The sequence below is a fragment of the Felis catus genome, chromosome B4 (assembly GCF_018350175.1).
Source record: "Felis catus isolate Fca126 chromosome B4, F.catus_Fca126_mat1.0, whole genome shotgun sequence".
In the NCBI taxonomy this organism is placed as follows: domain Eukaryota; kingdom Metazoa; phylum Chordata; class Mammalia; order Carnivora; family Felidae; genus Felis; species Felis catus.
Genome location: NC_058374.1, coordinates 137,006,976 through 137,031,680, shown reverse-complemented (window position 1 = coordinate 137,031,680; position 24,705 = coordinate 137,006,976). Strand labels below are relative to the sequence as shown.

General features: G+C 62.4%; 1 protein-coding gene and 1 long non-coding RNA gene across 5 annotated transcripts in view; one reads left to right on the top strand and one right to left on the bottom strand.

Annotated features, from left to right (window-relative positions):
* The window catches only part of SHISAL1 (shisa like 1), a 130,587-nt gene that overhangs the window by 32,898 nt on the left and 72,984 nt on the right, over positions 1-24,705 (top strand). The window contains exon 1 of one of the 4 annotated variants that reach the window (XM_023257581.2): positions 19,427-19,560. The exons of 1 other annotated variant lie outside the window; for it this stretch is intronic. Coding sequence is in view for 1 of the 3 variants with exons in the window: in XM_045062496.1 (XP_044918431.1) it covers positions 24,406-24,433 (28 nt within the window). In the remaining 2 variants the exon portion in view is untranslated. Of the gene's footprint in view, positions 1-19,426; positions 19,561-23,590; positions 23,647-24,128; positions 24,434-24,705 lie in introns of those variants that run through there. 2 more of the 4 variants (XM_023257584.2, XM_045062496.1) reach the window with 2 other exon arrangements.
* LOC123386766 lies at positions 4,568-14,447 on the bottom strand. Its single transcript, XR_006601180.1, has 2 exons — positions 13,083-14,447; positions 4,568-4,880 (listed from the first exon to the last, which is right to left on the bottom strand). It is a non-coding gene; the product is annotated as an uncharacterized LOC123386766 (long non-coding RNA).

The following is a 24,705-nucleotide window of genomic DNA, read 5'->3' as shown; positions in this document are numbered from 1 at the left end:
CGTGACCTCAGGCAAACTGCTTTTTTGGGGGGACTCCGTTTCTCCTACTAGCAGAATAGGGTTCTGTCCGCCCTTCTGGAAAGATGGGGTGAGGCTCAAAATCATCTTATTTTACTCGTTCATTTACCCAACAGTCACGGAGCACCCATGACGTGCCAGGCACTCTTCCAGACAGTGGGGACACGGCGGAGAAACAAAACAGACAAGCATCCCTGTCCTCGTGGGATTGACGTCCCGGCAGAGGTGGCGTGGGGGGGCGGGGGGGCGGCCATGGCACCAGATGCCAGGCGATCGCAAGTGCCGTGAAAAGTAATGACAGCAGAGCGGGGGGTGGCCAGGGTGGCAGAGGGTGGCTGCGGTGAGCTGAGCGACCTGAGAGGCTCCCTGTGAAGGCGTCACCGGCCGCTTACCTGCAGGAGGCGCTGTTCCCAGCCTGCCAGAGCGGCTGGGCGCACAGCCGCGGGGGGACAGGTCCTGAAACTCACGGAGGCCCAGCCCCGCAGGGGCGGGCAGCTGGCCGTGGGCACACGAGGCTGGACTGCGCTCTGAGCTCTTGACGTGGAGAGCAATTTCCAGGCAAGTCTGCGCTGAAAGCGACTCCCCCGGTACCCAGAAGTTTTGAATACCATACCCAGTGTCCAATTCTCAAATCAGATATTACTGGCTGTATCAGTTAGTTTCTGCTGTGTAACAAACCATCCCCAAATCTTTGCAGCTTAAAAATAACAACGGCTGGGGGCACCAGGGTGGCTCAGTCGGTGAGGCGTGGGACTCTTGATTTTGGCTCAGGTCGTGATCTCGTGGTTCCTGAGTTCAAGCCCTGCAGAGGGCTCTGAGCCCACAGGGTTTGGGATTCTCTCTCTCTCTCTCTCTCTCTCTGTCTCTCCTTGTCTCTCTGCCCCTCCCCTGCTCACGCTCTCTCTCTCTCTCTCAAAATAAATAAAACTTAAAAAAAGGAAACAACTTAGCTCATGACTCTGTGGGTTGGCTGAGAAGTGCTGGGTCTGGGTCAGCTCAGCGCATTCCTGCTGGGCTCCCTCACGCACCTGCGGTCAGCTGGCAGGTTGACTGCCAATAGGATGACCTAGGGTGGCCTCGCTCACTTGACCGGTGCTCCGCAGGCACCTGCGTCCCGCAACGTGGCCTCTCCAACAAACGAGCTGGGGCCAATTCACCTGCTGCTCTCAACATCCCAAGTACGACACAAGGGCAAACCCCAGCGCACGTGTGGTTTCCAAGCCTCTGTTTTCTCCGCCCTTGCTCGTGTCCCCTTGGCCAAAGCAAGTCCCAAGGGCAAGCCCAGCCTCGGTGAGGGAGGGACTACCCAGATCGACGGAAGAGGCAGGGAGAGAAGAGATGGCCGTTTTTGCAATCTAAGATCATTACCGTTTCTTTCTTTTTTTTTTTTTTTTAATGTTTATTTATTTTTGAGAGAGAGAGAAGGAGGGAGGGAGAGAGAGCAGAAGCAGGGAGGGGCAGAGAGGGAGGGAGACACAGGATCCGAAGCGGGCTCCAGGCTCCGAGCTGTCAGCGCAGAGCCCGACGTGGGGCTCGAACCCATGAACCATGAGATCATGACCTGAGCCGGAGTCGGACGCTTAACTAGCTGAACCACCCGGGCACCCCAGATCATTATTATTTCTAGAAAGTGAGGGTAGGGTTGGTTAGACGGGGTAGGGGAAGTGGGAGGTGAGCCATCTTCTCAGGTGGCCTTGGGCATCCTGTCTTGGGTGGTTGGTGGTATTAGGGGTGGGGGGCACGCAAGCTCGCAACCACCCCCCTCCCAGCCAAGGTGCCATTAAACCCAGCCGATGTTGCTCATTGAGGGCCCGTCTGACGAGGCCACAGACTGTGTGATTCCAGGTCTGTGACGTTCTGGAAAAGGCAAACCTACGGACGCACTAAAAAGACCAGTCAGGCCGGGGTGATGGGGGAGGAGGGATGAACAGGCAGAGCACAGAGGATTTGGGGGCAGCGGGACTCGGGGACCCTGTAATGGTGGCCGCGTGTCGTCGTACGTTTGTCTGCATCCACGGCAGGAACAGAACCAAGAGCAAACCCTGATGGGCTTCGGGTGACAGATGTCCCCCTCTGGTGCAGGGTGTCGATAATGGGCGGGGGCGGGGATATGTAGGAAACTCTGTACCTTCCGCTTCATTAGCTGTGAGCCTAAAATGCTCTAAACACAAAAATCTGTTCACAAACCCAGCCTACTCCACTCCGAGAGGGCGTCCAGCGTGAGGTGACGAGGGGGCGAGGGGCTGCCGGAGGCCAGCAGCGAGGAGGAGGAGCTGGGGGTGGGGTTTCAGAGTGCCAGAGACCGGAGAGGGCTGCAGACCGCCCAGACCCTTCACAGTGGGGAAACTGAGTCACGGATGCCCAAGACAGCCGAGGGGAGGGAAGGAGCACTGTGCCACCTGCGTGGCCCCCTCCCTCTCCCTGATCCTGGGGGCGGGGGGCGCCCCCCGGCCTCTTGGGGCTGGGTCTCCCGTCTGCAGGGTGGGTCTGTTCGCTGTCCTTCCGTCCCGGGGTTGGGGGAAGGGTTCAGTGACTTGTGCAAAACGCGTACAACCGTGTCTGGCGTGCAGGGTATGCGTAGGTCCACGCTCGGTGACGTTATTGCTGGAGCCCAAGCCTCCCGCCTCCCTGAGCTGCTTCCTCGGCCGTGTGACAGCACCACACAGCAAGGGGCTTCAGGTGGGGGGACATCTGCCTCTCTCGGGAGCGAAGTCTCCCCGTTGAGGCTGCGGGTTGCCTGGCCCATCAACGGAGTTTCTGTCTGCTGGTGCAGGGGTGCTGCGGGTCACGGGAGGTCCCCAGGAGATGCTGGCGACTGCGTCCACGTGGGGGCCAGCCCCAGCTCGGCCGGGTGACCACGGGGCGTCCCTTAGCCTCCCTGTGCCTCGGTGGCCTCTGGAGAGCGGGCCTGGCGCTCGGCTGAGCTCGGAGTCTCCCTGACGCGGCGGCAGGAGAACCCCACCCGTGGCGGGTGGGGGAGGAGTCGGTTTTGTCCTTTTATTTTTATCGCTGCTCCCCAAAAACCGGGGTCCGTTCCTTCGCGCCCTCATTCAGTGCGGAGCGAGTCCTTCAAGCTGCTGGGTCACAAGTGGATTCGGACCTGCTTCTGCTCCCGGAGAGTCCCCAGGCCCCCGTGCCGGGGCTGAGACCCGGGGAGCCGGGAGGGGCCCCGCACGAGCCAGTTCCACGTCTGGCCCCGTGCAGGTGGCTCCTCCCGAGGCTCAGTTTCCCATCTGGGTGACGGGCAGGGATCACGCATTTCTGCGGCACTCCCACCCCGTGCCAAGGCAGGGGAATCAGGTGCAGAAGCACCAAGAGCCCCCGCAGGGGGTGGTCGGGGAAGGCTTAGCCAGGCATCAGAGCCTCGGGCTGGATCCAGAGGAAGACCCCGAGGTCCCTTCCTGCAGATCTGTGATCCACCGGGAAGGCTGGGTCTACACCCGCGGGGAACCGTGTAGAGGCCCAGCTGGCCCAGGCCTGGGGAGGGCGCCCCTGGCGCGCCAGCTGCCTGAGCAGAGGCTTGAGACAGGAGCACTTCTGTCTTTACCCCATTTTCACAGACGTCATCCTTTTTAGGGTCCACCTGGGCCAAACTGCGAATTTCTTTTTTTTTTTTAAGAGCGTCATTCTTTAAAAAAAAAAAAAAAAGTTTATTTATTCAAGAGACTCGTTCTTCCCACGTTCGCACACGCATCGCAGGGTGCTTAGCAGGAGAATCTCATGGAATCTAAAGTTCCCGCCTGCGACAGCTCAGCTCAGCTGGTTTAGGGGCCAGGGGCTTGCTTGGCTTCTCCTCTGTCCCCCTTCCGTCGCATTGCCGGGCAGGCGGTGAGGAGAGGCGGCCGTGAGCTGGGGCCGGGCCCCCCGAGCAGTCTTTGGAGACACCCCCCACGAGCTCCGCAGCCTGCAGCCTCTGGGCCATGCTCTGCCCTCTGCCCCGGCTTCTAGGACCCACCCGTCTTCTAATCCGGCCACCATCTGGCCCTGCGTCCCCCAGCACCCCCCGAGCAGGGCCGATTCGGCGTCGGCCGAAGGGGGTCCAGGCAGGAGCCGGAGAAGGACTCCGGAAGGCCCTAGAAGAGCGCCGGGTGCTGTCCAGGTGCCTCCAGCCCAGCCCGCTCCGCAGGGAACCCTCCCCACCAGCCGGGCCAGTGTCCCTGACCCAGCGGCTGGCCCCTCCAGGGGGCTGGGGCTGCCCCAGGCCTCACGCGCCTCGAGCACTCTGTCACTGCACAACAGCGGGTGAGGAGTGTTCGAGAGCGCCGTTGACCCCACCGCCCTAACCTGCTTGGACGCCCTCAGGGACACCTGTCTCCCGTCAGTGCCCCGGGCTGGGCTCCCTCCACCCCCACCCCCGCCCCCGCGCCCCGTGTGTTTCCTTCTCCGGGGTCGCCCCAGGCACTGCCGCCCTCTGGCTGAGTGGTCCCAGGCCTGCTCTTTAGCCTCGTGAAATAGGGACAAAACTCTCTGCCTCACTTAGGATAGTAGGAGAAACACACAGACAGCCTAGAAAGAGGATCCATCGGAGCCGGGCCTCTGTGGAGCGGACCCGCGCGGCTCACTTGGCCGTTTCTGCCCATGATTTGTGCCCACAATAACATCTGTGCCCAGATGCTTCCTTGCAAACGGCCCCCAGGGGCAGACGCCCGGCCCGGGGGCAGCAAACTCTGGCTTTGCCCCCGTCAGGGATGCCGGGAGCCATTGAGCATTTGGGATCCTCTGGGTGAAGAGCCGTTGTCATCTGTTGTCTCTGGAGGCAGGAAGTCCAAGGTCAAGGTATCTACAGGGCCGGCTTCTTCTGAGTCTCTCTCTTTGGCTTCCTGACGGCCATCCTCTCCCTGGGCGGGTCTGCGTCCTAAACCCTTTACATAAAGACATAAGTCCTATTGGATTAAGGCCTCCTTAATGACCTCATTTAACTTAACGACCCCTTGGAAGACCCTGCCTCCAAATACAGTCATGTTCTGAGGTCCGAGGGCTTAGGACTCAAGGGCTTAGGACTCAGGTCCAAGGGCTCCACACAGGAAGGGCAGGTTCACAATCAAGCTGGTAGCACACTGGTGATTGCTCGTAATTCTAGAATGTATGGGGCACCCGTCATGAGTCTCAGGACCACTACCCCGGGAACCCCTGTGAGATCGGCCACCCCCGTCGGGGAGCCCGGGGGGCTCGGTCAGTTAAGTGTCCGAGTCTTGATTTCAGCTCAGGGCGTGACCCCAGGGTCCTGGGATTGAGCTGACAGCACAGAGCCTGCTTGGGATTCTCTCTCTTCCTCTCTCTTGCCCCTCCCCCACCCACGTGTGTGCGTCACGCTCTGTCTCTCAAAGTAAATAAACTTCAAAAAAAAAAAGCCCAAACAGAATGCCCCTTCCCAGCACCACCGAGAGCGCTGCCTCATACAGGGAAACCAAGGCTGGGAGAGACCCCGACTTTCCCTCGGCCACACAGCCAGCCAGGTGCCGAGACAGCCCTGGGACCCAGGCCTGGCGCATTCCGGAGCCTGTTGGCCTTCCGCCGTGCCACGACGGCTTCCTAAAGTGGTCCGGGAAAGTTCCGGACTCCCCGGAAGCTGCCTGCAGGGGCCACGACGCGGTCAGTCGCCTTACATCAGGTTGCAGGCACCGGCCAGCTGCCCAGTCCTGGAGCCCGCTCAGGGACAGAGAACTGACACCTAGTGGTCTTGCAGCCACAGCGACCGGCCCGCAGCCCCGGTCCGCTCACCGCTGGTCGAATCCTGGGTGACACGAGGCACTGTCGCTGCCCTGGAGGAACACACCCGCTCTGCCGGAGGGCAGCTGGCCACACATCTGAACACCCAGGACGCCCAGCCAAGAGCCGGGCCGCCCTCCCCTCTGGTTTGGGGCCTGGGTGGGGCTGACCTTTCCCCACGTCCCGAGCCCCCAGCTGTCCCGGAACTGAGTCACGACGGAGCTTGGAGGGGTTTCTGGTGGGGTGCAAATCTGGCCCCCACATGTTCTCGCTTGCCTGCATCCGAGCGAGCGGCCCCAGCCTGTCACCTCGTCACGCAGAAGCGCCTGTGGAGGACACTGGCCCCAGCTCTGAAGGCCTCACCCCTGGGGTCCCCGGTGTAGACAGCGCGCCCGGACAGCCCGCGGGGCGGGGACCTACAGCGGCAAGCCCGTCTGTCTCTGTCCCCGTTGGCACTGTGTTGCCAAATGACGTGTGACGGGCCGGGCCTGCTGTGTCGGAGCTCGGGGTGCCCCCCAGGCTGCGGGGTGGCGATCGCCCCGGGGGAGGAGCCATGATTTTGTGCCCCTTTCACGGGCTGCTGCTCCTTTGTGGTTCTCAGCTAATCGGCATCAGGGGCCCCACCCGACAGATGGAGAAACTCAGTCGGGGTCAAATTATGGCGCGCAGCCGGGGGGCGGGGAGGGGCAGGAATTTCCCATCACACTTAGGGCTCTGTCGCTTGTGTACCTGGGTGGCCCTGGCCTCATCCCAGGGACGCTTTTCCCCAAAAGGGAAAGAGCTTTCTCGGTTCTGCTCTGTGCTCCCCGAACATTCGCTCCTACCCAACGCCCCAAGGGTTCGTGTCCCTTCCCGCCTCCCAGCCTTGGCCTGAGCTGTCCGACTCCCTGAAATGCCTTCCCCGCACCCCCACTCCACCCCCACCCCCCCAACTGCGGGTGAGGACTCGTGGCCAGAGAGCTGGACGCATGGTCCCCAGGCCCAGACTCACATCTCCCGAGTTCCTTGCCGGCTGCGAGCCCCAGGCGGACCCCTTGGCCTCTCTCAGCCTCCCCGCCTCAGTTTCTGCATCCACAGAACGGAATAGATGCGGGGCCTTCTAAGAGCTATGAGAGGGTCAGGGAGAGGTGATATGAGAAATTCTTTTCAAAACAGGAAAAGCTTTTAAGTGTGTCATCACCGGCCTGCCCCAGGCCCCTTGCACATACCCCCGTGCAGCTCATGCGGGTGTAGATGAGATCTCTCCCCTTCAGTCAGCCTTGCAAGGCCCAGTGGTCAGGCCGGGGAGCCATGGCTTGGGGTGGGGGGACCTAATTCTTGCCCCCCTCCTCCTCTTCTTCCTCTTCCTTTGTCTTCATCACCACCACCATCATCAACAGGATGAGCCGGGCTTAGCTCTGTGGCCACTAGAGCGCTTAGCATCAACTGCGCTGTGGCCCCCTGGGGAGCAGGCAGGTGCCCCAGGCGGCGCCAGTGTCCCAGGCCTCGCTCGGCCCGAGTCCAGCTTCGGCAAAGAAATCTCGCTAAGCCGCTTTATCCAGGATCTCTCTGTTCCTCAGCCCCCGCCCTCGGTATCGAAGTCCTCGGCCCCTAGGAAGAATTCTGTGGGGCCGTTTAGCAGGAATCCCCCTCTCCCTGATGTCTAATCAAGCCCCTCTTGGTAATTTTCCATCCGGTGACCCCCCGCTCTGCTCCACGGCTGTAAATCTCCAGCTGTCTCTGCTGTATTTGGAATGGAGTTCAATCTCTTGACCCTTACAGCAATAATAGTCTTGAATAAAATCTTCCCTGCTATTTGCAACAAGCATCTGGTGCAACTTTTCTCTTTAACCCAAGCCCCCCGCCCCCCCCTCCCCGGCCCCCGCCAGCCCAGCCACCTCCCCGGCAAAGCTGCCCATCCCTGAAATCTTACTCTGACCCGGTCTACAGCAAGCTCTGGCGTTCAGAGCCCTGACTTCACCTCTTGGCTCCCCGCGCAGGGGGCTCTCCCTGCACCTTCAACCACATCCGTAAAATGGGTAGAGAAGAGAGAAGAAACGACACCCACAGCACAGGAGGCAGCTCCCCGAGCCGAACAGGTGCTCGCTCGGCAAACAGGTATCTCTTTGTCCGCCTCAGGCGCCTGTTTACAAGATGCCTTAAATCTGCCAGCAAAGACTCCACGCTGCTGGAATGTTCTGGCTTCCAAGGGGGAAAACAAAATCCCAGGCGGTAAGGGAGCAGCAGCTCTCAGAAACGGTGACATCTGCCCGGCTCTGCTTCCCCATTTATCTCTCTATTTCGGTGCTCAAAAGGACAGGCAGGTGGCCGGCCGCAGAGCCGACATCGAGTGGAAGGACCGGGAAGGTATTGGACGGTCTGGGCTCGGCCCCGGCGGGGTGTGCGTCCTCAGCAAGATTGGCTTGGCCTTTTGTCCCCCTTCCCCCCCACCCCCAACTGAAAGAGCGGGGCAGGGAGTCTGTGAAATGTTTCAGACGTTTGTCCGGAGTTTTCATCTTCTTACCCTCAGGGAGGCAGCCTTCTTGGAACTGGCTGGAAGGTGACCCACTCACCGGAAGGCCTTGCGGGCAACCTGCGGTCCTTACCTTGGCTGGCTTAGAGGGAAGGGCCTGGGGGCAGTGGGACTTTGCAAAGGTGACGGCCTGAGCTCTCCCGGGGGACAGACAAGCGTGAGTGGTGTGTCTTTTCCTGCAGGGTCACGGGACGGCTGTCGATGCAGGCGCTGGGGCCAGGTGCATGGATTCCTTTCCTTTTATGCCTCCTTCGAAAGTCACCTCCTCCGTGAAGCCTTCCTTGCATCCACCCCCGTCCCCAGGCCGGCTCAGGGCCCCCTCGACGGAGCCCTGATCTTGCTGCTGGCGTAGCTCCCTCTTAGGGGCAGATGTGTCTGAACAGAGAGGCGGCAACGGTCCGTCTGAATAAATGATGGCATGACAGCCCTTCCCCCCTCCGGCAGGCCGCTTCCTGCCCCACACGCGGTGACGGCAGAGACCCAATCGCGAGGCACTTTTATCCCCACAAGGGCCGGCTCGGACCCGGCAACTGACAGCTAATTACAAGAACGCTATTAATACACCAATAATAAAAATAACCAGCACACCACTGCCACCAGCCGTCACTGAGCCCTACGATGAGCCAGGTGTGTTTTCCAGCGTTTTCTGCTGAGGGCTCGTGACAGCCGTGGGAGGTGGGTATTCTTATCCTAATTTCTCAGACGAGGAACTGGAGACTCAGAGAACTGACTCCTTTGATGAGCGAGGGCGGCCCTGGAGAAGGGTTCCAGGCAGGTGTGGGGTGGGGGGGGGCTGGAAGGGGCGTGCGGGTGAGTGGGGCCACGTGGCTGGTGTCCCGGGGTCCGTTGTGACAGAGCACCACGGCCGGGGCAAGGGGAGGGGGCCCCAAACAACGGGAGCTATGCTCTCACGGTTCTAGAAGCCGGAAGTCTGAGGCCAAGGTGTGGGCAGGCTGCTTCCCTCTGAGGCTGAGCGGGAGAATTTCCCCGGGCTTCTCGCCCTTTCTGGGGAGGCGGGGGGCGGGGGGTGTTTGCTGGCAATGTGGGGAGTTCCCTGGTGTGTGGACACATCACCCGGATCTCTGCCTCTGGCTTCACGTGACCTCCCTGTGAATGAGTCTGGGTCCAAATTTCCCCTTCATAAGGACATCGGTCCTCTCGGATTAGGGCGGACTCCAGAATGACCTTATGGTCCCGTCATTAATTCTATATGTGCAACAGTCGTATTTCCAAACAAAGTACCACATTCTGAGGCGTTAGAACTTCAACCTGTGGGTTCTGGAGGTCGAATTCAACCCGTAACGGTGACTCCAGGTGGGGGTCCGGGAAACTGGGCCAACCATGGAATCAGTGAGGTCAGGTTGAGTGCCAGGTGGGCGCTGGGGACAGGCCAGCTGCGGGGGGGACAATGGGGACACTGTGGACACCAGCGGCTGGTCGGGGAAGTGTCGCCTGGGTTCCCCATCAGGGCAAGTGGCTCCACCCCCACCCCCAACCCCACCCTCAAACCATAAACCCAGGAGGGGGCCCTGGTGCCTCCCTCAGCCTTCAGATCTGAACCCCCACCGCCTCAAGAACTCTTAAACCTGTTCACATGCAAAGTAGCAGATGACAGCGAACCCCTGGGGGGGGGGGGAGCCGTGAAGGCAGGTAGGAAGTGTCAGGAGGGGAGGGCGCCTCAGGGAGGGCACGTGTGTCAGCTAAGGCAGGAAGAGAGGAGGAGCCTGGGGTGGGCGGAGATATTGGGGGACAGCAGAACTAGCCGGTAAGCAGGACCAGCCCGTGCAAAGGCCCTGAGGCAGGCGTGTGCGAGACACGTCCCGGGAGCAGCAAGGAGGACAGTGGAGTAGAGGAAAGGGACACATGAGAAAGGCACAGGAAAGGAGGTCTTGGAGGTGCGTGGGTTGCCTCATGTAACGCAGCCTCTGGCCCAGCCAGGCTGGTTCCCCTTGATCCCTCCAAGTGATGGTGAGAGAAGCCTCAACCTCTGAATCCCAACCCCTGAGTCACACCCAGGCCCCCAGGCCTTTCCTGGCTGCACAATAAGCCTGGGCTCCCAAATCGGCAAAAGCAAACAGAGCTGCCTGGTCACGACTGAAAGTCACTTTCTGTAACAGTGTATCCCGCAACCCTGGGCGGGGAGGAGCCCGGGGGGAAAAAAAAAACCCAGAAATAATGAAACAAAGACCACGGACTCACTAGGAAGAGAAACCCTATTTGCAAAAACCGCAGAAGAGATCACAATATTTCCAAATCTTCCCGTGGCTTTGGTTTAATTGCCTCAAAGCACCACTTTTCTTCCTGATGCTTTAATCAACCAATTTAGATGTATTGCCGTGCTTGACGTAGGCTTGATTTCTGATAAATGGAACAAAAATATTAAAAACACTGGCACAGTCGGGAGCAGCAGGCGAGCTGCCTAACATTTCTGCAAAATGTCCCCGAGCGTTCAGCAAAGCTTTGCTAAGGGCCTACTGTGTGCGGAGGGGGGGGCGGGGGGGGCACCCCCAGGAAGCACAGCAGGAAGCCAGCAGATACAGGACCCCCACCCCCACCCCCAGCCCCCCTGCTCCAGAACTTGGGCGTATTTGTAACAACATGACAAAGGAGCAAAAGTGCCCAGATGGGCAGGGAGGTGCTTCTGCAAAAACAGACCGGGGAAGGATCCAGCCCCGCATTGCATCGGGCTCTGTGCTGTTAGCACAGCCTGCTTGGAATTCTCTCTCTCTTTCTCTCTCTGTCTCTCTCTGCCTCTGTCTCTCTCTCTTTCTGTGTTTCTCAAAAATAAAATAAATACACATTTAAAAAGAGAGAGAGAGAGAGTATTGCAGAGAAGGGAGGCTACGAGCCTGCCTTGGTTCTGGCTGGGATGGGGCCGTGGTGAGCCTGAGCACCCGGGAGCGAAGGGGTCCCTGGGGCTGCTGGCTGCGAGTAGACTGGGAAGCAGAGGGGCATTTGAGTCACAGCTCTGCCCCGAATATCTCGACTGCGTGAGCCTCTGGTCCTCAAATGACCCAAAAGCCTCTGTGACTGCACTGAGGTTTATTTTATTTTATTTTTTAAGGTTACTTTAATGTTTATTTATATTTCAGCGAGAGAGAGAGAGAGAGAGAGAGCGCACAAGCAGGGGAGGGGCAGAGAGAGACGGAGACACAGAATCCGAAGCAGGCTCCAGGCTCCGAGGTGTCAGCACGGAGCCCGACTCGGGGCTCGAACTCACGAACCATGAGGTCATGACCTGAGCCGAAGTCAGATGCTTAACCCACTGAGCCCCCCAGGCGCCCTGCACCGAGGCTTAGAAAGCTGGTTCTTCCGACGGCCGCTGGGCCTTCTTGGACAAGCCAGCCTGTGGCCGGCTCGTGTCTCCAATCAGCGTGTGGCCCCACTGGCTGCCGTGAGTTCTACGCGAGGGCTGCGCGCAGGTCAGGTGCTCTCTGCGTGCCGAGAGGCACCCTTAGGAGCCCTGTGGCCACCACTGAGTGGCCCCGGAGGGTTCTCAGGAGCCAGCGAGCACCTGCTACCTGCCGGGAAGCACAGGGAGTGCAGGGGAGGGGCGGGGCCGCCCCAGCTCGCCACCAAGGGGAATTTGGCTGCAAGCAGAGGGTTCCTCGTTAGGCCCCTGAGGCCAGACTTGGGCCGGGAGGGGACCCCGCCAGGCCCTGCCCACGGTCTAAACCTGTCCGTGCTCAGCTCATGCGTCTCCGTGTTGACAGAGGTGCCTCAGGGTCCCTGAGACCCGGAATGCAGGCCCAGGTAGGCATAAGCCCCGCCCCCAGCCTGATGGGCAGGACAGGGAGCCACAACTGCGTGACCTCAGGAGGCGGACAGGGACCGAGGGCCCTGAACAGAGCCAGAGGTCTGCATGTTTCCCCCTCAAGCAAGGAAGCCACAGGAGAACCACAGCCCCCCGGGTCCCTACCACCAACCCCACCCCCGCTGCCACCTGCCTCGTATCCTCCAGTAAACCCGCAAGGTGCACCCATCGTGGGGAGTTCTCGCCTACCCTCTGGGAGCCTCAGGCTCCGCCTCTGTGAGACCGGGCGAATTTGGCCAGTGAATCGCTCGCCCAGAGCCCAGCGACACGGGGAGCATTTTCTTGCTCCAGTCACGGCCTCGCCTCGTCCTCTCTGGCTCCTGAGATGAGCCCACGGGCCTCTGGCCACATCTGGGGATCAGATCCACCCCGTCCACGTTCGCCCGGCCTGTGGTCGTGGCTTTACGTCCGTCCCCCCGCCCAGCTCTGGGGGCCAGGACGGGGGTCTGCAGGGCCACCGTCATCCCGTCCCGTCCCATCCCGTCTCCCCTCCCGTGCCTGTTGGGGCAGTGGAAACATGGAGGGGGGCCCGGGAGCAGCCTGGCAGATGCACATCGGATTTTAGCCAACAGTCTACACAGCCTGCCCCTACTGGCCCCGGGTCCAGATAAACCCCAGCGTCATGAAACCCCCGAGGAGACATCGGCCCACATATGTGTGAGTCACTGTTTCGATCCCCCTTAAGAGCAGAGGACCAGCTAACACTTGGTAGCCCCTAGAAATGGGGAGCTCTCTACCCGACGGGACCGTCTCTCTCAGCTCTACTGGTTGGGGTTACTCTTCCCAATCGGCCCACTCGGTCTCCCTGCCGGCCCCAGCCCTGCCCCTCGGGGACACAGAGCGTGGCTATGACCTCTCCCGGCCAGCCCGGCCCTGCGGAGCTCATCTGTGTGCCAGTCTCTGCACCCCGCCCCTCCACGAGGACGCACGAGACCCACACCGGGCACCTGCTAGGTGCTTCGGAGGCGCAGGGTAGGGAGGGGCCGTGGACCAGCTCCCCAGGCTGAAGCAAGGGTGCCATTTCCTCACCTGGGAGGCGGAGGTGGCTTGCCAAAGGTCACTCACCGATGACAGGCAGAGCCAGGGCTCAGGCACCTTCCCGGTACTCCAGGCGGCACAGCGGCCAAGCGTGGGCTCGGCACTTTTGGAGTCGGAAACTCCCCCCTTCCTTTGGCTCCTCTCCTCTTCCAAACAGCTGGCAGGGCTCAGCCGCGCGCCCAAACATGCCGGGAGCAGCTGTCCCCTCCGCGGGCGACAGGGTCCTTTCGCCCCGGCTGCACACAGGGCTGGGAGGGGCGACGGCGGGTTCTCAGCTCCCCGGGCTATTCTTAGCTCCGGGGACCCACAGGCAAGGTCACCCTGCTGTCCCGAGAGAGAAGTGACTCAGATTTGGACAGGCTGACAGAGTGCCTGGTCCACGGGCTGCCCTGCTCCGGAAGGCAAGGGGACAGGCCAGGGTGGGCAGCCGGGGTGGGGGGACCCGGCCCAGGGGGGGCAGCCAGGTGGGGGAGGGCCACAGCCCCGAGGCAGGTAAGCAATGCCGCGGTGAGATTCTCGCCACTCGCCCACAGGTGCCCAGGGTCCACGGATGCGTCCCGGGGCACCCAGGACAGTGCCTGGCACCTGCAAAATCTCCATCAGTACCTGTGGAACGTATTGATTAATTAATCCCCGAAGGAGCCCCGATCTCATTTTTGGGGCGCAGGCAGTCGCTTTAGGAAGGGTTGCCGGGGCCAGTCGTCTCCAGGGCGCTGTTTACGTGTCAGCTCCTGCAGAAGTCACTTGCATTCTAGAAGAGGCAGCACGTGGAGAAAACCGGAGACCTTCGGTGTGTCCTCGGTGGCTGGCTATGAGACACTGGGTGCAAGAAGGCTGGGTGTCCACGGGTGTTGGGGGGCCAGGGGAGGGCTTGGGGCAGGCAGGAGGCGGGATTGGGGTTGTGCTTTGGCGGGATCCCCTTGGCTGCCTTGTGGAAGGGCACAGGGGGGACTGGGACAGCTGGGGAGGGGGGGGCGGTGGCTGAGGCCAATCCAGCACGAGTTGATGGGGTCTGAGGTCAGGGAGGGTCTGAAGTCTCAAGGCCCCCCGACAGCTGGGAGAGGGAGGGAGTAGCTGCCGGGGGAAGAGAGGGACCTAATTGCGCGGGGGGATTAATCACGGCACCTTTAAGGACTTCCCACATCATCATTTGCCAAGGGAAGAGCAGCTTGTTTGGGGTGCGGGGAGAATTAATTAAGGTTGGGGACGCCTGGGAGAGCTGCCGATGAAAGGTGTGAGGCAAGTGCCAAATGTGCTTATTAATAAAATATCGGGGCTAAGTTGCAGACTCGCTTCGCCCGGGCCGGTTAGAACCACAGACACAGCTTCTTGAATGAAGGCCCCCTCGGGGCTGGGCCCTGCGCTGCGACGCTGAGGACGCGGAGCGGGGTCGGACCCAGGCCGGCCCTCGGGAAGCCCCCGGCCGCGACAGGGTCACGGGCAGAGCAGCACCCACACGGACTGGCCTCTGCATCCGTGGCAACCATTCTATCCTTCTCTGACCGCCAGGCCCCATGCTCTTGGCCAAGGGTGTTCTCGGATCGTCGGCCCTGCGGACTCCACCTGTGGGGAGGTACCCCAAAGTCCCCCCACGCCGTGCTTGATGACTCTGTTTCCCCCCTTCCTCTCCCAGCGTGCTCGTCCCCAAGCTGGTTCTGGTGTGCCCTTGTGGGTGGAAGACAGAGAAAGACCGAACTACAGGCACAGGTGACCTGCGGGGGTAGAGGGTGCGGTTAGCCAAGCAGGGTCCCCACCGCGTGCCGGGCTTTACACGAGGGCATTCCCAACATGGCCTCAGCTGGCCGTTTATCACAGGGTCCCTGAAAGATAGGAACTGCTGTCCCCATCTCAGAGATGAAGAAACCGAGGCTCAGAGAGGGGGCCTGCTGCGACATGAGGCGGACCCAGGAGTCGTGCGCCACGCCACGGCTGGTTTGTAATTTTCACATTAAAATACATCAAGGTGACGGGAGGGTTTAACGTGCCGGATGACCCTGGGTGGGTCACTGGACACTCCTGAGCCTCAGTTTGCTCATCTGCGGTGGGGCTTCCTGGTGCTAATCCTGGAAGGCTGCTCTCCTGGGCCATGGTTTGGGGGCCTATCTTTGCAGGTGCATCCCTGGCCAGGACACTCCCACAGGGCTCTGAAAAGACAAGGCAGCCGCTGCTGTCTTCGCTCTGGGTTCCGGCTCCGGGCATTGGGCTCTGGGGAGACCTCAGCGCGAGGCCTGAACAGAAGCGACCGCGGGGAGCCTGGCCCCGCCATGGTCTAGTCCCTGTGGGCAGGACGGACACAAAGGCACCCCCAGGGCACCAGAGTGAGGCCTTACTCTCTCTGACCCAGAGAGGGATATTGGTGTGAACGGTTCTGAGCTTGGAATTCTAACACAGGGTAGACAGGCCTCTATTTACCTGCTGTGTGACCCTGGGCAAGGCACTTAACCTCTCTGATCCCCCCATCCTCAACTGGAATGGGGCAAAACTAACAGAGCCTCCCTTATGGGGGGCTGGGGATGTTCATGAGGGAGTATTTGCAGAGTCTGGGCTTGGCATGGGGCATACGAATCGGGTTCCAGAAGCTGGACTTTCCCCTTCTTCTATAGGACAGGAGCCGGGGGTGGGCTGGCCCTGCTCAGCCAGAAGAGCCCTGGGACAGGGCCTGTGGGGCGTCCTAGCCTGTGACCCCCCTTTAGTCTCCTCACCCCAGCCGCACCCCTCAGGCTCCTGAGCAGCCCTCCCTCCGGAGGGTCCGACTCATGGTGGATGCTGACCCGTGAATAAGCTGTGCCGGGACATTGACCGGACAGGCAGGGGCTACTGGGCCAGGGTCACGGGCTCCGCCTAGCTGTCCGGGCCGGGGCCCGCTCCCCACAGTGGCCAGTCTCACCAGAACGGAATTCAGACAGATGCTTGAACCCACCACCAAAGGCTCCACTTTCCCCGGGCCTCCCTGGAAACACGAGATCTTGCAAGGACACGTGGCTCTGGGAGGCTAAGTCAAACAACTGACAATATTTGGAGAGGCCAAAGTCAGAGAAGCCTGGAGTTCCGATCCAGGTCACGGGGGGCCTGTGGAACCCTAGAACCCTAGACAACCTGCCTCCCAACCCCTCCCAACCTGCCTGGGTTAATTAAACCCCCGAGAAGCGGCACCCGGCTGAGCCCCCAGAGCCCCACGCCGTCTGAGCCGGAGGGCCCTGAAGGCCAGGACGTGCTCCTGTTCCAGGGTTCTCTACTCTGTTCCTCGTGGCACTGAGAGCACGGGGCCAGGGCAGGGGATGGACAGACCCAGGTTCAAATCCCAGCTTTACCACTTCTTAGCTGTGTGATCCTGGGCCAGTCCCTTAACCTCTCTGGGCCTGTTTTGTCAGCTGTAAACAGGAATGTGCAGAAGCAACTTCTGGGATGGTAGTGACGATTTCGGGGGCGCATCCGAGTGACGCCGGGGGGGCACAGAGCACCCACTGAGTGCATATGCTTACGGAGCCGGTACCCTGTGCCCACCCAGGAAGCGGGGAGAGGGAAGGCGCACTTCCCGCCCCCAGAAGCTGTCCACTTAACTCGAGAGAAAAGGTAGATCGTCATCCCAGACAGATTAGGCGGCCGGGGTCATGCCGCTGCAAGGTGGAGACCCCTATTTGGGCCTCAGCTGCCTCGCCCTACCTCTCCAGCGACCGTTTCAGAGAGCAAAGCCCTCGCCCCAGTCTCCCAAGGCGGAGCTTCTGAGGAGGGGCCGCCGAGGCAGCGAGGCCCTCAGATCTCTGCCCCTGGCCTGCCTCTCACCGACAGCGTGACCTTGGGCCTGTCCCGGGACCTCGCCGGGCCCCCTCCTGCGGCCCTGAGACGAGGGTGGCCCCCGCCCCTACACCCCGCGTCTCCTCTGGGCGTAAGTGCCGATGGACGGCCCCGAGCTGAAGAGGTTCTGTACGTGCCAATGATCCGGATCATCACTGTTGTTGTGATTATTCCGGGGCCTGCCCGCGGGGAGGGCCGGGCTGCGTGCAAATTAGGCCTCGGCTCAGGGTGCTCGGCTCAACCCACCAATTTGCATCGTATTAATCTCCGTCATCCGTGCGCCGGGTTGGAGGTGCTGGTGAGACACGGGAGCCCCGGAGCCACGGGCCGCAGCAGAGTCCAAACCCGGACGGACACGGGAACGGAGGTCCTATCAGTCAGATGCGTGCCGGGGTCGGGGGACAGGCTGGCCGGGCATCCGAGGCCTGGCTGGAGGTCTCTCACTGTCCCCAGCGCGGCCTCTCTGCCTCCCGTGTGGGCCTGCGCGGTGCTTCCTGAGAGCCGGCCCCCTCCCCCCCCCCCCCCCCCCCCCCCCCCCCCCCCCCCCCCGTCCCGCTCCTCCTGCCTCCGGAGGTGAACTTGCCCGTGGCCACCAGCTGGCTCTCAGGGGGCCAGGGTTCACGGCCAGGGCCCTGCTTCCCCAGCTCCTGCCGCTCCCGAGAACTGGAGTCACGGTGTGACCCTCCCGAGTCCCTCACCTGCGAGACTGTCATAGTGACTGAGGACATCGGTCGGCTCCAATCTCACAGGCTTGCCGGGACTTAATACCCACGGTGCCCGAGGAAACCACAGAAGGGCCGCAGGCAGAGGGGTGGGCTAGGTCAGGGCTGGGCTGCACAAAGACCACCCTGGGGGTGTGCAGCGGGAGGCATGGGCTGTAAGCATCCTCGCCCCATAAAAATTAAGTAAGTAATTGGCACCAAGTCGTGGCTGAGTGTATTGGTTTTTCTATTAGCGCTTAATAAATGCAGCGCCTGTTTATTACCTCAGAGCTCTGCAGGTCAGAAGGCCGCGTGGGCTCAGCGAGTCCTCTGCTTGGGGTCTCACAAGGCAGAAATCGAGGTATCAGCCCAGGGGTGCCTGGGGGGCTCAGTCAGTTAGGTGTCTGACTCTTGGTTTCAGCTCAGGTCTTGATCTCATGGTTCGTGAGATCGAGCCCCATATCGGGCAGCCTGCTTGGGATTCTCTTTTTCCTTCTCTCTCTGCCCCTCCTGCCCCTCTCTCTCTCAAAATACACTTTAATGTTTTATTTATTTTTGGGAGAGACACAGAGTGCGAGCAAGGGAGGGACAGAGAGAGAGGGAGACACAGAATCCGAAACGGGCTCCAGGCTCTGAGCTGTCGGCACAGAGCCCGACGCGGGGCTTGAACTCACGAACCGCGAGACCATGGCCTGAGCCGAAGTCGGACGCTTAACCGACGGAGCCACCCAGGCGCCCCAATAACTAAACTTTAAAGAAAAAAAAAAAAGAAATCAAGGTATCAGCCCAGACGGGCCCTCGAGAGGAAGTTCTGGGAGACTTTTTTCCGGGGCTCCTTCAGGATTGGCGAATGCGGTTCCTGGTGGCCCAGCACGGAGATCCTTTTCCTTTGGTTGGGTTGGGGGCTGCTCTCACCTCCTTTCCCTGAGACCCACCCCCCCATCTCAGCATGAGCCCCCCTCATGTGGACCCTCCGCCCACTTGCATCTCCGACTTCCTCTTCTGACACCAGCTTTGGAAGGGCTCCTGCGATCAGCTCAGGCACAGGATCAGCTCCTTGAGGTCAACTGATCAGTAACCTCCATTGTATCTAGAAAACCCCTTTGGGCACGTAATGTCATGTCAGCGTAACGCCAGGGCGGGGGGGGGGGGGGTAGGAGGTGGTGGGAACATTTTAGAAATGGGCCTGCCACGTGCACTTTGGATGCAGACAGAAACCCGGTCTCTTCTCGGCTCTGAGTGGCCCTGCCGGGCTTCCTGCCAGGGCCAGAATAGAAGCTGTGTTCACACCTTGTGGCCAGGAGGCAGGCAGGCGGGAGCAGGGAGGAGCGGGAGACTCCGCGGAGGCCCCCTGGTGAGTTTATGGCCCCGCTCACGGCCTGCAGGACACGGCACATGCTGGTGTCGCCGTGGCCCGGCTGGCCCACGGAACAGCCTTTCTGGACCCGGCGATCGGCGACCAGCTCACCGCATCCGGTCTCCCAGATCCTCAGAATGGGAGTCGGCCACAGCAGTGGCTTTCACACCCTGAGCACCTACTATGTGCCTGGCTCTGAGCAGGTCAAGACTCACCACGTCTTCCAGGTGAGCAAACAGGCCGAGAGCCTGGCCCGGGCCGCCGGGTGCAAACTCGGGGCCCCGGTCCCCCATCGCTGGGCCGTCCCACCGACCCCGCGGCCCTGCCACCACAGGGAAGCTATGGCTTTTCTGCAACACGTGACTGCCGTGGCCAGTTGGGAGAGCGTAAGCAGCGAGGTCCCAGGGTGGCCGTGACCTAACTGGCCTCATGCGTCAGAGGGGGCGGGGCTGGGAGGCCCAGAGGCCCGGCTGCCGGCCAGCTCCTCCCACTCTCCCGGGGCTCGTGTCCTCCGTGAACGAGGCGGGTGGACGTGATGCCCTCCAGGGCCCTTCAAAGTGCTTTATCCAGAGTTGGGGCAGCCTCTTTGGACTGAGAAGGCAACAGCCAGCAAGAGGTGAGTGGCCTGCCCACCACCCCCGTCCTCCCCACAGGAGGGACCCAGTGGCCAGATGGCCCAGAATACAAGCCCCGAGCCAGGCCAGTGGTTCAAATCCAGGCTTGGCCACATCCTCCATGGGTGACTCTGGGGGTGAGGTTTCCAATGTCTCTGAGCCCCGGGGCCTTGTCTTGAACTGGGGGAACAGGGACTCGGGGTCAGAACCCTAAGATCTTGAAGAGGGAGGAGGGACTTGAGAGTCTGCTCAGGTGGTTCAGAGGCCGGGAAGGGGGGGAGCAGCTGGGGGGTGCGCACGCGGGCACCCCTCCCCCTGCCCAGCCCAGGGGCTCGGCCTCCCAAAGGGGGCTTCCCTCACGGACCTCTGCTGAAGGCCTCGTGCCCCCAACTTCTAATTAAACGGCAGTGATTCTGATGTGGCAGGTGATCTTGTCGGGAGGCCTGGCTTTAAATTTAGCTCCCTCCCCAGCCAGCCCTTTGAAAAGGCTGCTCTTCACGGGGAGAGAGAGCGTGAGTCATCTCCAGTCCTCCCGCCTGCCCGCCCCGGTGAGCAGCAGCGTTTGCGGGGGAACAGGCCTCCCGAAGGCAGAGAAATAGTAAATAGGGTTGGTATTAAAGGCGACAGGGGATGTGGAGCTCGACACACAGTAGGCTCAGAAACGGGGGTGACATTTCCCACGGCGGTCTGTGTCATTACCTGCACACACATCACCCCCCCCCCACCTGTCCCTCCCCCAGCCGGGCCCCCAGAGGAGACACGAGTATCTGTGGCCTGGGTGCACAGATACCAGGGTCTGGGCTCGGCTCACCCGGCCCCCAGAGGCCCTCGGAGCCCCCCCTCCACCTCCGCCTGCTGCAGGAGCACCGCCGGCTGGTTGGAGCTCCGAAGCCCGAGGATGCTTTGCACCCCCACCCCCAACCCCAGAGATACCTTCTTGTGCCCCAGCCCCTTGAACCTGGGGATCTTCCCTGATCTGGCAAGAAAGAAAGAAAAAAAAAAAAAAAAAAGGAGCCTTGAAGATATAATTAAAGAAGGGCCCTGAGACGGGGGATTACCCTGGATTACCGGAGGACCCCAAGTGCGATCACCGGGGACCTTCCGAGGGGGCCCTCTGACGCGCCCGGAGGAGCCGGCCACGTGAGGAGGAGCACAGACAGATGAGCAGGTGCTGGCCTTGAAGGGAGTGACACGGCCACGAGCCCAGGCTGCTGGCAGCCACCGGGAGCAGGAGCAGAGTCTCGTGGGGGGGGCAGCCCCGTGGACGCCCAGGGACACTGCTTTTGGGCTTTCTGGCCCCCAGAACTACAAGGCAATAAATATGTGTCGTTCTGAGCCACCAAGTCTGGGGTCCCTGTTACGGCAGCCGTCGGAAACCAGTACACGGGAGTTGGAGAAGTGAACGAACTCGCCCTCTATCACACGGCTGGTGAACAGCCAAGCCGAGACTCAAGCCCAAGTCTGACCAGTGCCAAAGCCCATGCTTTCTCCTGCCCACTGGGGACTTCCTGGAAGAACAGAAGGGACACTGATGCAGATCAAGCACCAGCTAAGTGCCAGGTGCTCACTTCTTTTATGACACAGTCGCTCATTTAATTCTTCGTTGACCCTTTGAGGTGGATAAAATCACCCCCATTTTGCAGACGAGGAAACGGAGGCTCAGGGAGGCAACCTGGCTTTGTCCAAGGTCGGAGAAGGAGAAGGTTCAGGCCCTGGAGCCCAGGGGGTAGTGGAGGCTTGAGGAGTCCCCCCAGAGGCCGGCTTGGGAAACCCCAGCCCCTAGCGGCCTTGAGGTGGCTGGAGCTCAGGGCGCCCAGTCGTGGGGGAGGCTGGGAAGGCGGGCTGGGCCCTGGATGCCAGGATGGGATTGTGCTCCAGCGGGTAGAAAACCGGGGCTGATGGAGGTTTAACATCCTGAGTCATCACCCGACTGGACGGTGAGCCTCCCTAGGGCACTGAGCTGGTCCCAGCTCCGCGAGTCGCACACCAGACACGGGACGGGCCCAGAGCCCCGCTCGGCGACCTGATGGGGGAGGGGGTTCTGAATAACGAGGCTTTGCAACCTCCTGAAGGCCCCACACATCCACAGATCCCTCACCCCGGGAGACACGCACACACGCACACACACATGCACACACCCCACTCTATAAGGTCTCAGTGAACCCCAGGACACAGCCTCTGCCCACGGAGGACAGTCCCCTGTCAACCTGAACACCCATGAGCACTCTGGCCTGCTCCTCAACCTGTCTTGTGCATGGGATGATGCACAACATGGGATGATCACGCCCCCCCCCCACTACCCCGAGGGTCTGCAGGTGCAGGTGAAGGGCATCACACGTGCCCTGTCTCATTTATCCCCACAATATGCCATGAGGGAGGTGCTGCCGTGACCTCTTTAGGGAGGAAAACCGTCTCAGGTGGAGAGCCCGTGACTGGAAGGCAGGGGGATCTGGGCTGGAGGCCCGGTTTGCCTCTTGCCGGCTGGGTGGCTCGGGGCAGGTGCCCTAACCTCTCTGAGCCCCAGCCGCCTCATCTGTAACACGGGGAGGATGCCACGCGGTGCTGTGGTGTACGAAGGGCTCGGCCTAGTTTCTGGTGAAGTTCAGTCATCTATAAACGCGAAGATCCAAAGGTGGGAGAGACCCGGGGAGTTTGCACTGGGGGGGGGCACTGAGTTGCCCTCCACGGCTCTCAGGCTTATTCTCCCTCCCCGAATGAGCAGCTGATAGCCGTCCTCATCACCACTCCTCCTGTGGGGGCCCTGTAATGTCCCCCCACGGTCCCTACCACTGGAGGTCACTGGGCCCCTCACAGAAGGTGGGGAAACGGCTTACTGAGTTGGCTCCCTGGCTCAAGGCCACCACACAGCACAGCCGCGTCCTGCAGGTGAAGGGCGAAATGGGGGGCCAATAGGAAACAGGGGCTGTTGGGGAGGACCCAGCACAGGAGAGGGGAGCCCCAGCAGAGGTCAGGGGGTCAGGGAAGTCGGGGTCTTTTCCCGCTGGAAACCGAACTGAGCATCTTGTCTGATGTGAACGACTTCCTCCCCGAGCCCGACCCTGCCCTTGACCACCTGGTGCAGGGAGGGCCTGGCCAGAAAGAATGTCTCCCTGGACGGAGAAGGGTCTGGGGAGACAAGGCCCGGCCCCGGCGGGGCGGGGAGGGGGGTGCTCCTGTGGCAGGAAGGCCGCCAGGACTGAGTCCTCGGGGCAGAAGGGACGGGGCGCACCTGGAAGGCGGCGGGGAGCGTGGGGGGGCCGGGAAGACGGGAATCCGAGCCCCCGGTGGGAGAGAAGCAGAGGGAAAAGGAAGGAGGGAGCGCGGAGGAAAAAGGGGAGGGAAAAGTGGCAAGGAAGGAAGGAGGAAGGAGAGAAAGAGGGATGGAAGAAGGAGCGAGCCGCCCAGGGAAGGGAGAAGGAGACTGGGAAAGAAACCGAGAGAAGGAGGAGGAGGAGGAGGAGGAGGAGAGCGAGAGGGAGGAAGGGAGGGAGGGGGGAGGGGAGATCGGGAGGGAGGAAGAAAGAGGGAGAGAAAGCGGGAGAGCGAGAGAAAGAGCGAGCGGCGCGGGGCGGGCGGGGCGCACGCCGGCGCGGGGAGAGGGGGAGCGCGGCGCGGGGAGAGGGCCGGCCGGCGGGGAGCCGCGAGCGCGGACAGGGGGCAGCAGAGGGCGCGGCGCGAGCGGCGAGCGGCAAAGAGTGAAGTGGCGGCGGCGGGCGCGGGGCCGGCGAGCATGAGCGCGGCGGCGGCGGCGGCGGCGGCGGCGGCGGCGGGCGCGGCGCGGGGCGCGGGGCCGACGCGGGCCGCCCAGTAGCCGCGGGAGCCGGCGGGGCAGGCGGCGGGCGGCCGGAGCGCCAGCCGGAGTCCCGGCCCGAGCCCCGGCGCCCCGTGCGCCTCGGAGCCTCCCCCCCACCCCACCCCCCCCAGCCCCCGGGTCCCCGCGGCCCCCGCCCGGGGCCGGGACAACTGTTGCGGCGGCGGCCGTGGCGGCGGGGGGCGTGGGCGGCCCCGCGCCCCCGGCAGGCGGCTCAGCCCCGCGGGGTGCCGGCTCCCGGCGGCGGAGCGAGGAGCGAGCGGGCGGCGGGCACGAGGTGAGCGGCGCCCCGGGCGGGCCGGGCGGGGGAGGGGCGCGCCGGGCGGGGGTCCGAGCGCCTCGCGGAGGGGGGCCGGGGGCGGGGCTCCTGGCGGGGGAGGGTTCGGGCGCGTGGGGGGGGGCGGGGTCTTCGGCGCCCGGGCTCCCCGGGAGAAAGGGGGTGCGGGCGCCGGGGCCGGGGAGGGCTGGGCGCGCTGGGAGAGGAGCGTTCGGTGGCTCGGGGGGAAGAAGGGGGGGATCCGGCGCGCTTTGGAAAAGGGGCCGGGGCCGCCCGGCGGAGAGTCCGGGGGCGGGAGCCGTGTGGGGTCGCCGGCGCCCCGGCGTTGGGGTCCGCGCCGGGGCCGCTCAAGGTCGGGGTCGCCGAGCCTTTGCAGAGGACCCGGCCCCGGCTCCGAGGAGCGGTCCGGAGCGCGTCGTGCCGGTACGCGGCAGTTGGGACCGGAACGCGCGTCCGAGGTGGGGACCGGCGTCCGAGGACCGAGTCCGGGAGCGCAGCGAGCCGGGAGCCCCGTGCGCGCCGGACAGAGTTCCGGAGGCACGCTGGGGCCCCGGCCGGTTCCGGGGGCCCCAGCCGGGCGGCGCGGGCCACCGGGAAGACCCCTCCAAGAGCGCGCCCCGGGCTCCCCGCCTGCCGCGTGGCCCCAGTGGAGCCGCCGCCGCCGCCGCTGCTTCCCGGGGCCGAATCAATATTGATCCCGCGCCCGGGGCGGGGTGGCCCGGCGGCGGCCTCGGCAGCTCATTAACGCCAGCGGTTGCCATGGTAACGAGACCCCAAGCGTCTTCAGGTTATATTTATTCTAATTATTGTTATCATTATTAGTATTAGTATTGGTTAGCCCGGCGGAGGAAAAAAGAAAGGAGGAAGACATGCCAGCGCGTCCTGGCGCCTCCAACTGTCCTCTCTTTGGAGAGAGCCGGCGTCGGCTGGTGGGCCCGGGCCGGTGGGGTCTGTGTGCGCGCAGCGGGTTCAGGGCCGCACCCCTGGGGCGATGGGGCCAGGGAAGGGGAGTTACATAATCTGCCGTGGGAATGTGTCTGTATGCCTCTTTGTGTCTAC